General features: G+C 37.8%; 1 protein-coding gene across 1 annotated transcript in view; it reads left to right on the top strand.

The window, feature by feature from the left end:
- Positions 1–12,850, top strand: part of tenm1 (teneurin transmembrane protein 1) — a 900,581-nt gene that overhangs the window by 731,505 nt on the left and 156,226 nt on the right. Inside the window, 1 exon segment of the mRNA XM_051935222.1 lies at positions 7,792–7,821. Within this exon segment, the coding sequence (XP_051791182.1) occupies positions 7,792–7,821 (30 nt within the window).

The following is a 12,850-nucleotide window of genomic DNA, read 5'->3' as shown; positions in this document are numbered from 1 at the left end:
TATGTCTGTTTAATGCATGCGCCAGATTAGCAAATTTTATGTTTTTGGCTGAGCGACTCATATTTTGCACACAGTGTTCTTAACAACTTCTTGAATTCTTCTTTCACTGTAGTCTAGAAATGTATTTTATAGAGCAGGGGCGGATCTACCATCAGGGCATTTTGGGTGTGCACCCAAGGGCTCGTAATGGTAAGGGGCCTTTTTAGTTAACCCCCAGCTCAACGAAACTATTGAGTCTCTGTGTGCCGAACACAAAAGTAGGATATACTGCGCGGCATTAAACTACGAGGGTCCACACGCTGCAGTGTTAAAAGTTTAATCTACTCTCAATTAAAGAGCTACGTCACCGGGAGACCTGTGGAGGTCTTAATCCTGGCTTGTAATAGGGTCAGCGTCAGAGAAAAATCTGTAAGCAGTGACCGAAATGCTGAGGAGGGCGGTGATATTTCAGTGAAAATACAACTGTTGTGACTACTCCTCAAAACTTTTACTTTCATTCCCAATAAACAGTAAAGTAATATCCTGAGAATAAAATGTAGCATTATAAAATCCCACATGGATCTTCCATCCATCCATCTTCCTAAGTTGTTTACCCAGGGTGGGATCACGGGAAAGCTGGAGCCTGTTATAGAGCCAAAGGACGTAAACCCCAGTCTCCTTGTTGTAAAGTAGCAACACTACGGCTGCACTGTCGTGCTGACCAGTTGATATTCCATTATCTTGTTACTAACTTCTGTTCAGAAAGTAATAGGATTTGATTTGACGTCCTCTAACTTGTGAAAAAAATTAGAACACATACAAGGATAACTCGGATGACGTATTTATAAATGTTAATACAAAATGAACACACTGAGCATGGAATACCTACAATTATAATAATTTGGAAGCTCGGTTTACTTGCTAATCAAACATGCACTTACAACAAACATAAAAATGACCAAAAATGCAATTTCTCCCCTTAATTGATACATGTACATTGAGTAATTCACACAAAAGGAAACTATGATGGCTGCTGTCTTTATTCCTGCTAAAAAGATTTCACTCTATTGTTACGATGGTGTGAAATGCAACTCACACTGCATGGATGTAAAGCTTCTGGTATGAATTAGTTTTCCGTGTAGTTATTTGACCACTGACAGAATATGAATATTTTTCATTGAAGTAGATGAAGTTGTGTTTCCTAATGTGGTATCACTGCAACTGTGGTCTCCATCAGCCTGCTGCTTGTCAGTTCATATGGAGTGCAACGAAACAACAAACGTTTTATGGGACTTTGTTTAGCAGTGATCTGTTTTTCCAGGGAGGCAGATGGACTCATTGCAAGTGCAGCACATAGCAGGATGGCCTTTTCATATGCAATTAAATGTTTTATCTTTTGATGTTGTACTGACATCATTGTCATTCAAGCAAACCATTTCCAAACATCAAACCTAAAAATACCAGTGTTAAACCTTTCCTGTTAGGATCTTCATTCTACTCTCACCTCCTCCACCACCAGACAAATGGGTGAAGTCGACATAGTCTGGTATAGAAAAAGCAGTGAAGATATTGTGCATGTTTTTAGTGTTCAGAAGAATTTATGGACGATAAATTGGACTGGACTGCCAATACTGATTCTCTGTGCAAGAAAGGACAGAGCCGCCTGTACTTCCTTAGAAGACTGGCATCCTTCAACATCTGCAGTAAGATGCTGCAGATGTTCTATCAGATGGTTGTGGCGAGTGCCCTCTTCTACGCAGTGGTGTGCTGGGGAGGCAGCATTAAGAAGAAGGATGCCTCACGCCTGGACAAACTGGTGAGGAAGGCAGGCTCTATTGTTGGCATAGAGTTGGACGGTTTGACATCCGTAGCAGAGCAACGGGCACTCAGCAGGCTCCTATCAATTATGGAGAATCCACTACATTAATTAAACAGTGTCATCTCCAGACAGAGGAGCAGTTTCAGCGACAGACTGCTGTCACTGTCCTGCTCCACTGACAGACTGAGAAGATCATTCCTCCCCCAAACTATGCGACTCTTCAATTCCACCAGAGGGGGTAAACATTGAACATTATTCAAGTTATTGTCTGTTTTTTACCTGCATTTTTTTTTTTTTATTACTCTTTAATTTAATATTTTTTGCTGCTGGAGTATGTGAATTTCCCCCTGGGATTAATAAAGTATCTATCTATCTATCTATCTATAAAAGTACTGAACATTGGTTTTGCATATTGATTTTTCATAAATATCAAATCAAATCAAACATTGAATGCATTTCCCAGCCCTAGGTCATCCTGAACATTTTTTCCCTCTTTCTATTTGGATAGTATGGCTTACACGTGTTTACATCTTCCCAATATCTCTTTGTTCTTTCTTTCTTTGCTCTCTCTCACATTCTTACTCAAGACTGAAAGTTTCCCAGGTATTGGTAGCCTTTGATTTTTATCTCACAGTACCTTCTGGGCCATATTCACAAATCATTTGAATTTCTACAGCAACAAGGTTCTTAAAATTGAGATTCTTCTGGTGGCTCTTAGTGTTTCTGTATCTCTGTGGTCTTCTCAGTCTTAAAGGTACCATATCTCCAAGGCAGCTTCTCTTTAGAAGGGTTTAAAAACATAAAGTAAGAGTCCTCCAATCAGCCTGGAGAACTTTGGCTGGCAAACAACTTGAAAGAAAACATTCTCTTGAAGACTTCAAATACAGACAGAAGCACAGATTCTCTGGAATGGTTGAAAATGCAAGGGGTCGCCTCTCAAACAGTTGGCCAGCTTACAAAGAAAAACCTGTGCAATCCTGTTTTAAGTGGTGAAAGGAAGTTGTAATCTGTCATGAACGTGCACCTAAGTCGGTCGATGAATTTGAATTCCTTGCATATAAGCTAAATTATCATTAGCTGTTATGCTTAATTTCACACATGCATTCTGAGTGCCTTTCTCCCTATTTTTTTCTTAACTACATTTACAAACACAAAAAAATTGAATTCAATAACTAACTCACAGGTGTCGAACTCCAGGCCTGGAGGGCCGCAGTGGCTGCAGATTTTCATTCTAGCCCTTTTCCTAATCAGTGACCAGTTTTCACTGCTAATTAACTCCTTTTCTCTTCATTTTAATAGCCCTGTTTTTAAGGATTCAGTCCTCTCAATTGATTCTTTTTTATTCATTAAATTGCAGCCAAACAGAAATGAGATGTGAAACAAGCCAACAGATGACCAGCTAAACTGGGGTTTCAAACTCCAACCAATTTCACTCCAACCAGTTTCTTAATGAGAAGCCAATTCTTGCTGTTAATTAAACCCGTTACTTAATTCCATGGCTTGCTGCTGCTCTCATTCTACTACAGCAGACATTTCCCAAACTGTTGATTTTCCATTTCTGATTATTGACCTGAGAGATCAACCTTACCGAGACCCTCACCTTTCTTTATGTTCAGATAATGTGGTTAGCTGGTCACCTGTTTGCTCATTTTGTCTCATTATTGTTTGGCTGCTAATTTAAGGAAATAGAAATAACTAAGGGGTCTGAGTCGAGTTAATTAAAACTAAGGCAAAAGAAGTTAATTAGCAGCAAAAACAGGTCACTAATTAAGAAGGTGATTAGAATGAAAACCTGCAGCCATTGCGGCCCTCCAGGACCGGAGTTTGACACCCCTGAACTAACTGATGGAAGTTCAACTGTTTTATACATAGATAGATAGATAGATAGATAGATAGATAGATAGATAGATAGATAGATAGATAGATAACTTTATTAATCCCGATGGGAAATTTTATGTATATTCTGTGGCTTTTCTTTAGTTACAAAACATAAAATGTGCTTTTTAATTTAATGTTTTCCAAACAATTCAAAGGCAATTTAGGAAAAAGTCATAATATTGTAAACCAAAAAACACCTGAAAATGATTAAGCTATTATTTTTTCACATCACAGCAATATAACCTGTCCTTATTTTTGTAATTCTGAATACCCATATTGTGTTTTTGCAGACATAACAAACACTCCGATCCAATCACACGAGCTGGCATTCTCTCATACTTTTGCACTGTATTAACAAAGAGAGCGCAAGAGCCTGAGTGTTTCATTTGGGCTCCACATGATTTGCACATCCCACAGTGTGTATGTATGTACAGTACACACTATGAACTGGCACTTACTAAGCACTGTGCTTTTTCATAATCATTGTTGTATGCAAATGAATTAAGTTTATTAAATAAAGTGATCAATTTATATTAAGACTTATCCTGGGTGTTTCTTGCAGAAGACAAGAACTCAACCCCATACTGCTCTTTAAAGTGTCCATTCTGCTTTGATTATAGTGGAACATCAATATTTTGATTATCACTGCAGTGCTTATTCAGGCATCAAAAATCTCAATTTTCATCTGTGAAATTAGCCTTTTAAAGGTTTTCTGAACTGGTTTATGATCTGAAAATTAACTTTTTGGCCTTTTTAAAGTGTTGTTCTGAACTGGTTTATTAGCAGTCGTACATTTTAAGATCTTATGACTTTGAAATTGTCCAGCCATTCTCTGATTGTACTCTGTTGTCTTTATGAGGTGGTAGGATGCAACATTCACCACAGAAGCTTACTAAAAAGTGCCCAAGTGTTTAGTCTCCTGGTTGTAATGAAGCTCTGACATTCTGTTTCCTACTCTCTGAGGTTTTAATTATTTCCCTCTAATAGCAACAGCAAATTCGGAAATTGTGCTTGAGTCATAGCATCGCTGTTCAAGAGGGCTGCCACTGTGGTCCTTCAACTTTCTATTTTTTTCATGTCAGCCAGAATTACATCTGCAAGATGGAATGAATTGGAATCTAAAATTGTTTCTGGATGTTTGTCCATATTGGCCCATGACAAATAGCCAGACATCAATTATCCTTGCATTCTCCTTCAGTGAATATACACATAATATTCCCAGCTGAAGTTGAGGTTGCATAGTATAGTGACTGACATACAAGCGCAGGCTGTGCAGATGCTACCTTGTCCGCCCCAACTCTCTTCTGATACTCCTGCAGATGCTTCATTCTCTTGTCCCTCACCCGATGAGCTCTGAAGATCTGAACCTTGACAAAACATTAAGAATGCAAGAGGGTCTAACACATGGATTTAGTCCCAACTACATTTCGATTTCCTGCTTACTAATTAATGTTAACTCTATTCAAAATGTTTCTGAGAGTGCATCCTAATAAAATAAAAGAAACTGTTTAGGACATTGGCTACATTAAAATTTAGCATTAGAAAACCACACGTGGATATTCCATCCATCCATTTTCCTAAGTTGTTTATCCCGGCCAGGATCACGGGGTAGCTGGAGCCTGTTATAGAGCCAAAGGACGTAAACTTATTTCTCCTTGTTGTAAAGTAGCAACACTACGGATGCACTGTTGTGCTGACCAGTTGATATTCCATTATCCTGTTACTAACTTCTGTTCAGAAAGTAATAGGATTTGATTTGACATGTAAAAAAAATTAACACACATACAAGGATAACTTGGATGACGTATTTATAAATGTTAATACAAAATGAACACACTGAGCATGGAATACCCACAATTATTAGAATTTGGGAGATAAGTTTGCTTGCTAATCAAAAATGCAAACATACAACAAACATAAAAATGACCAATAATGCAATTTCTCCCCTTAATTGATACATGTACATTGAGTAATTCACACAAAAGTAAACTATGATGACTGTTGTCTTTATTCCTGCTAAAAAGATTTCACTATATTGTTACGATGGTGTGAAAAGCATGGATGAGCACTCATGCTGCATGGATGTAACGCTTCTTGTATGAATTAGTGTTCCGTGTAGTTATTTGACCACTGATAGAATATGAATATTTTCCGTTGAAGTAGGTGAAGTTGTGTTTCCTAATATGGTATCACTGCAACTGTGGTCTCCATCAGCCTGCCGCTTGTCAGTTCATACAGAGTGCAACGAAACAACAAACGTTTAATGGGACTTTGTTTAGCAGTGATCTGTTTTTCCAGGGAGGCAGATGGACTCATTGCAAGTGCAGCACATAGCAGGATGGCCTTTTCATATGCAATTGAATGTTTTATCTTTTGATGTTGTACTGACATCATTGTCATTCAAGCAAACCATTTCCAAATAGCAAACCTAAAAATACCAGTGTTAAACTTTTCCTGTTAGGATCTTCACTCCACTCTCACCTCCTCCACCACTAGACAAATGAGTGAAGTCGACATAGTCAGGTATAGAAAAAGCAGTGAAGATTTTGTGCATGTTTTTAGTGTTCAGAAGAATTTATGGGAAAGCAAATAAAAGTACTGAACATTGGTTTTGCATATTAATTTTTCATAAATATCAAATCAAATCAACATTGAATGTGTTTCCCAGCCCTAGGTCATCCTAAACTTTTTTCCCTCTTTCCATATGGATAGTATGGCTTACACGTGTTCACACCTTTCCAATATCTCTTCTTTCTTTGCTCCCTCTCGCATTCTTACTCAAGACGGAACATTTCCCAGGTATTGGTAGCCTTTGAATTTCATCTCACAGTACCTTCTGGGCCATATTCACAAATCATTTGTATTTCTACAGCAACAAGGTTCTTATAATTGAGATTCTTCTGGTGGCTCTTAGTGTTTCTGTATCTCTGTGGTCTTCTCAGTCTTAAAGGTACCATATCTCCAAGGCAGCTTCTCTTTAGAAGTGTATAAAAACATAAAGTAAGAGTCCTCCAATCAGCCTGGAGAACTTTGGCTGGCAAACAACTTGAAAGAAAACCTCACTGTTGTGAGAGACTATTAGAGCTTTAGATTATGAGGAGTGATGAGACGTGTCCACTTTTTTGTAACAGACTCAGTCCAGTAGATTCCATAATGCTCTCTCTCTCTCTCTCTCTGATTGCACTCTCTCTGGTGATTCTAATAAAATAAAAGAAACTGTTCAGGACATTGGCTACACTAAAATTAAGGAAATAAAAACAAGGAAAAGTATTTACTTGAATATCAACTTGTTAACACCAGACCTGAACCCCATATTCCTAAACTTTCGATGTATCCTTCATCACTGCAGTCTCTGATTATTAAATCATTTAAAATATTAAGTTAATCTAAGTATTACAATGGACTTTCTTAGTTTGCACACTGTCATAGGTACTCATAGTGCACAGGATGCTGAGATGTTCACTTCTGCTGCAGCCTCTTGCTAACTGAAGAACTAATTTTCTTACATGTAACTGCCTTTTGCTGGAGTAGTTTTCCCACTTATTGTTTCTGCCCCCATACGTTTTCCTTTTCCCCTTTCAATTTTTTGAAATGTATTTTCTCCATCTCTCTGCTCACCTGTATCATCTGCTTTGCTCTTCTCTGTATCAATTAGTTAGTTAGGGTAGAGAAGGGCATGCAGTGAAAGCCAATCATGGTGTCTGCATTCCAATACCTCTCTTTCATTTGCCATCTTACAGTTTGTGGTCCAAGAGCACATAGAGCAAAGATCTCTTTTAGTCCCAATGGTCGATCTATCCCAGTCGGCATTGGTTGAACCTGTTAAATTTTTTTAAACTCAAAGAAGGGTTAAATAACAGCATTACACTTCATCTGAATCTTGTGATCCAAACACAGTTTCTAGAAGGAAAAATTGCATATCTTAATTATAGGAACACAGTGGCTAGAATGATAACATGAATAGATTAAAAGATTCCCATTTCTCCAGCAATAAAAATTTCAGTCAGTTTCTTAGGTTGCTTTTCAAGCTTCAGATTGAACATTTGGGTACATTTTCTGTGTCAAGCCACTTTTATTGTCTCTGGTATTTCATCTTATGTTTTCTGTTTTTTCAGCTGCTCACTACTGGGATGTTGTCGTTAAGGGTAAGCTTTTTTCATGTTCAAGTTTATTGTTAATGTTATGTGTACCTAAATAGTGCATATGGTACTGTGAAATTTTTGTTTGTTAATGATGTGGTATAATTGGCTATTCAGTAACTTTATGATTTATGGATAGAAACTGTCCTTGAATCTACTGGTGCAAGTGATAGAGGTCCTGTACTGTTAGCTAGAAGGTAGGAGTAAGAAAAGCAGCCGGGCAGGATGGCGAAGGTCCTTTGTTATACTGTTTGCCTTTCTAAGGCAGTGAGTGTTGTGAATGTCCTGAACAGATGGAATCCGGGTGCTGGTAATGTTCTGTGTTGTCTTCACCATGTTCTAGAGTGCTTTACAATCTTGTGTTGATTAGATGTCTTGTTGTCTAAAGTACTTTTCAGAGCAGTTTATCACAATTTAACTGGAATATTCTTTAATTTTGTGGTGGATTACTTCAGTGACCATTTGAATGAACAGATTAGTCAACATTCTGTGGTCTAGGAGATATGAAACTCTGCTGCAAATTGTGTTTTTCATACCCAGGGATACAAAACACATTTCAGAAGCAGTTTTGAAACTTAAGAATGACGTCTTAACCTACAATCTTGTGATTACATTCACATTTTCTTTTCTGTATACTTGGGCAAAAGTGTGTGAAGTATGGATTGGATGTTGGAGTGCATCCCACAAATTCTTTCAGAAGTCACTTAGATTAGAGGTTAGGAGCTCACGCTAATACAGTGCATTGCCAAATCCACCATATGACAAATCAACTCAGGATCCCAGATTAGGACGCAAGTGCAGCCATGCAATGGGTGACACCTCAGCACCACACTAGTACAGGTGTGAGTTTTTTTACGGTGGCTGAATTGCCAATTCTGCCACCAACCCCCAGGTTTTTTTCTGCAGGTTGGAGGGCCTACATGCAGGGCTGGATGCAGGTTAACGTCATACCCAAGACGTATCAATTGCAGGTTAAGTGCCTTGCTCAAGGGCCCAATGACACAGAGTCACTTTTGGCATTTATGGGATTTGAACCGGCAACCTTCCGATTACCAGTGCAGATCCCTAGCCTCAGAGCCACCACTCCACCCACACAGATTCATCAGGATTATTCTCGTGTAGCTCTCTTGGCCATTTTTCCATCTAATCTATTAATCTATTCAGTGATAATTACAAAATGATTTTAATGTTTTTGTTTCCAAAGATAAAAAAAAAAACACGAAACAGAGAACACTTGAAAAGCAATAATCAAAACACAGGGCATAGACAGATACAGTACATGTGTGAATAAAACAATGGGGCTCATAAAAATATACACAAGGAATTAGTGAGCAGACAATTTTGTTTTTTTAAAATAAACAGGAAATGTTGGCATCGGATTGTCATGTCATAAATGTTATTAACAGCAAGAGCTGAACCATAATTAAGAAAAGAAAAAAAGAAAAAACTTCACAATTAGCAATCATCAGGTTGGGCAAACATACTTTTTTATTACAGTGTCATTTTTTTTTAAATCAGAGCATTCTCCCACAAAAAATACTTCAGTTTAGCTGTAAATGTTAGATTTTTCGTGATTATTTTCATTTCATAAACAGGGTTTTGTTTTTTGTTTGACTTTGTGAGTCCCACCTTTACATTTCATGATCACAAAAAGCATCTGATGTACATTGACAGTTTTGGACTAAATTTTGTTTAGCCCCCTTAAGACCCAGAAATGTGCAACTTCGATTTTACAAAGCCTTCTTCTGAAAGTCGTACCTCTACCCTCCACCACCACCATATTCCAGGCTCTCAGCTTCACTGATTTGGCTGGGATAGCACATATACTGAAGGGTTAGGGTTACACATTCACTCTTGAAAATAAAGGTGCCGGAGTGGTTCTTCAGATCAATGCCATAAGGGAACCATTTTTGACTCCCAATAGACCCATCCACATGAAGGCTCCAGAAATAAACTTAATTATTTAGATCTGTAACAGGCTCCTCACAATAAATAACCATAAACAGAATACCCATGGGTCGTGATTTTAAAACGGCTCTTCCTGCGTATAACAACACAGGCCAACTGCAGGTTTTTCTTAATCTGTTAGTGTCCTGCTAGGTAGCCTACCATACATTAAAGAGTGCAGGTTCCTTCTACCTATTAAGACATTTTTAAAAGCACAAAAAAACAACTTCATATGCAAAGAACCCTTCCCAGAATAAAATTTTTTTCTACGAGGAACAACATGTCCCAGTAAAGAACCAAACCATAAAATGCCATTAAAGAAACAATATTTTTAAGAGTGTTCATCCATCCATTTTCTTAATCTGCTTATCAAAGGCAGGGTTGTGTATGCATACTTATCTAGGTTAAGATAAGATCTAAGTTATAAATCACTTTTTTTATAGATTTTAGGAATTCTGGAATATCGTGTAGTTTCACTTACTTACTTACTTACTTAATGTATCCTTCCCAAAGAGTTAGGATTTATCTCATCGATGATGGTCGCATCAGTCCTGGCAGAACTTTTTCATGCTATGCTCCATTCCTGCTACCAGACAAAGAAAATCTGCATTTTTCTCAAATCACTGCGTACTGTTATAAGTGAGTGGGCATTGTTCCCATATGGACAGTATCATTTAACCAACAAGTATGCTTTTTCATAAACATATGTATCACTGGTTTTATTTTTTGAGTGACAGGGCTTGAGAAAAAAACTGAAAGAGGGGGTCAATTGATCAGGCAGGCAAAGCAATAATTATAGTCATAAGACCAAAGAGTCAAAAAGCAGAAATAATTTCTAAAATTCTTTTGTGCAATTGAGTTTTTCCTTCATTTTCATTTAATGTTTGGCTAGGACACAACTCCTTGATCTTAAATACCATTGGGAATGACTCATTGTCTGATAACTAGATGTCAGTTAGCTTCACTATATCACAGGCTAACTGCAGTATTCATAAAAGAAAAAATATAAAAATAAGTATTCAGTACAGATGTAATATTGGAATGTCAGCAAGGGTTTACCCTGGGGAGATGCGCAGTTTTATAATGAAGCAAGAAAAGAATTCCAGTATAATTGAGTGTAGAATATTACTTACACTGACTTTATAAATGCGTGTCATCCAAGTATATGAGGTAGAATTTCAGGAGATCAGTATGCCCAGAGGTACAGAATTGAGGTAAGCAAGGCAATGGGTTATTGTTGAAGACACTTTAAATGGACTGAGTGAGGTCATTAGTGCAATGCTATAGGACACAACATAGGAGCTCTGATCTTTGGATGTACATTAAATAATTTAGGCTAGCAAGTTACTTTAATCTGAATATGACACAATGCTACATCCAGTACCAGTACGTCTACAGGTCAGATCAGGTCAGGATGGGGAGCATGTTGCTGCACCCACTACACGATGAAACAGCTTGAGATCCAGGTTTTGGCAGCAGACAGACACATGGTCCAGTCCCACCATCCCAAAATGACCATCTAAATGTTATGTGGGCATCCCCTTGGCTTGGTCCAGCCACTCGAGTCCTCAACAATAAGGATCTTATGAGCCAGACCACCCTTGAGGAATCATACCACATGGCCATAATGCCGTAACCGATGATCCCTCACAATTCAGGGAATGTGCCTCAGTCAGGACTCAAATTAGCAACCGCTCATTCAACAGAAAGTCAAACCAGCAGTACTCGAGGATTCTCTGAAGAAACACAGCACCCAAGAAGTCCAGTCTTCATCTCAGATCATGGATGTTGGCAAAACAGATGTGCATCATATGAAATATAAAATACATCAATGTATATTCTTGCACATAGTAAGCAAAAATGTAGAATATAATTACCAATTGAGGTATACAGAGTTGAACAGAATGATACACTGGTTAGTTGTACTGCATCATACCTCAAAGTCCATGATTCAATCCGTCACCTCAACACTGGCTACATGGTGAAAGCACGCTCTTCCTGTCTCTGTACAAGTTTTTATATCCATAAAACCTGAATTTTGGTGTTCTGAATTATTCCAGTGTAAGTGAGTGTAGCCCGTCTACTCTAACTGTGTGTAGAAAGGGGCCCTGAGTTCTTTACTCCAATGCCTAACTTATTATGATTCTAATTACTTTAATATTTTGAGTCTCGGGTCACTATGAATAAAACATTATCAAATAATTCTAGCAATACACTGGTTAGATAATAACAAATAATGGTAAAAGAAATTACCTGTTAACATTCGTTCCTAACCCAATAGTTTATTTTACACCAACTTATAATAAACACCAGGAAACTGGGTTATAAAACAATAATGAATTCCCCATTTAATTATAAGTCAACCAACACAATTAATAAACTGAAAATAATCAGGAACTATATTACACTATTAATACTAAAATAAAACACATTCAGTCTTGTCACTGTATTTGAAACAAAACATTGCAGACCTGATTCATGGCTTGGGAGCGTTGCGACCAAAAACTTATCGGTCCTTTCACTCCAACAGGAGCAACAAAATAAAATGAAAAAGGTACCTTACTTGGCAATGTTATCAGTCCAACAAATCCCTCTGACCTCTCTACCTCTGTCTATGCGCAGGTAGCCGCTGTTTAGTAAATCCAAAAATGTCTCCGTCCTCCAAATAAGCAAACGTCCACCATTAACTTGTAGAGCCGAGTTAACTCCTGCCTCTGGTAGTTCGCTCCGTTACTCCCCTCGTTGAATTAACAAGTCGTTCCTCACCAGATAGACCCTGCAAATATCTAATCGAACTTCTTCGTCTATCTCATCAGTTCGTATCCCGGTAAATTATCTGGTTGATAATTTATCTCTCAAACTTTCTGCTACACCACCTTGGCGTCACATTCTCTCTTTCTTTTTTTTTCTCTTCCTCCAGCCCTTCCGTTTTTACTGCCACTTCCGGTTATCAAAATAAAAGTCAACATAACTACGTAAACAAACTATTACACTAAAATTAACAGTTTACAACACAACATTTACATTTTTACATTAATTAGAGATTTAAACACATTTCTATCTGGGCTACATGAGGATGCATACCCTA

The sequence above is a fragment of the Erpetoichthys calabaricus genome, chromosome 12 (assembly GCF_900747795.2).
Source record: "Erpetoichthys calabaricus chromosome 12, fErpCal1.3, whole genome shotgun sequence".
NCBI classification, from domain to species: domain Eukaryota; kingdom Metazoa; phylum Chordata; class Cladistia; order Polypteriformes; family Polypteridae; genus Erpetoichthys; species Erpetoichthys calabaricus.
The sequence above is the reverse complement of the archived record's forward strand: the minus strand, read 5'-3'. Positions and strand labels throughout refer to the sequence as shown.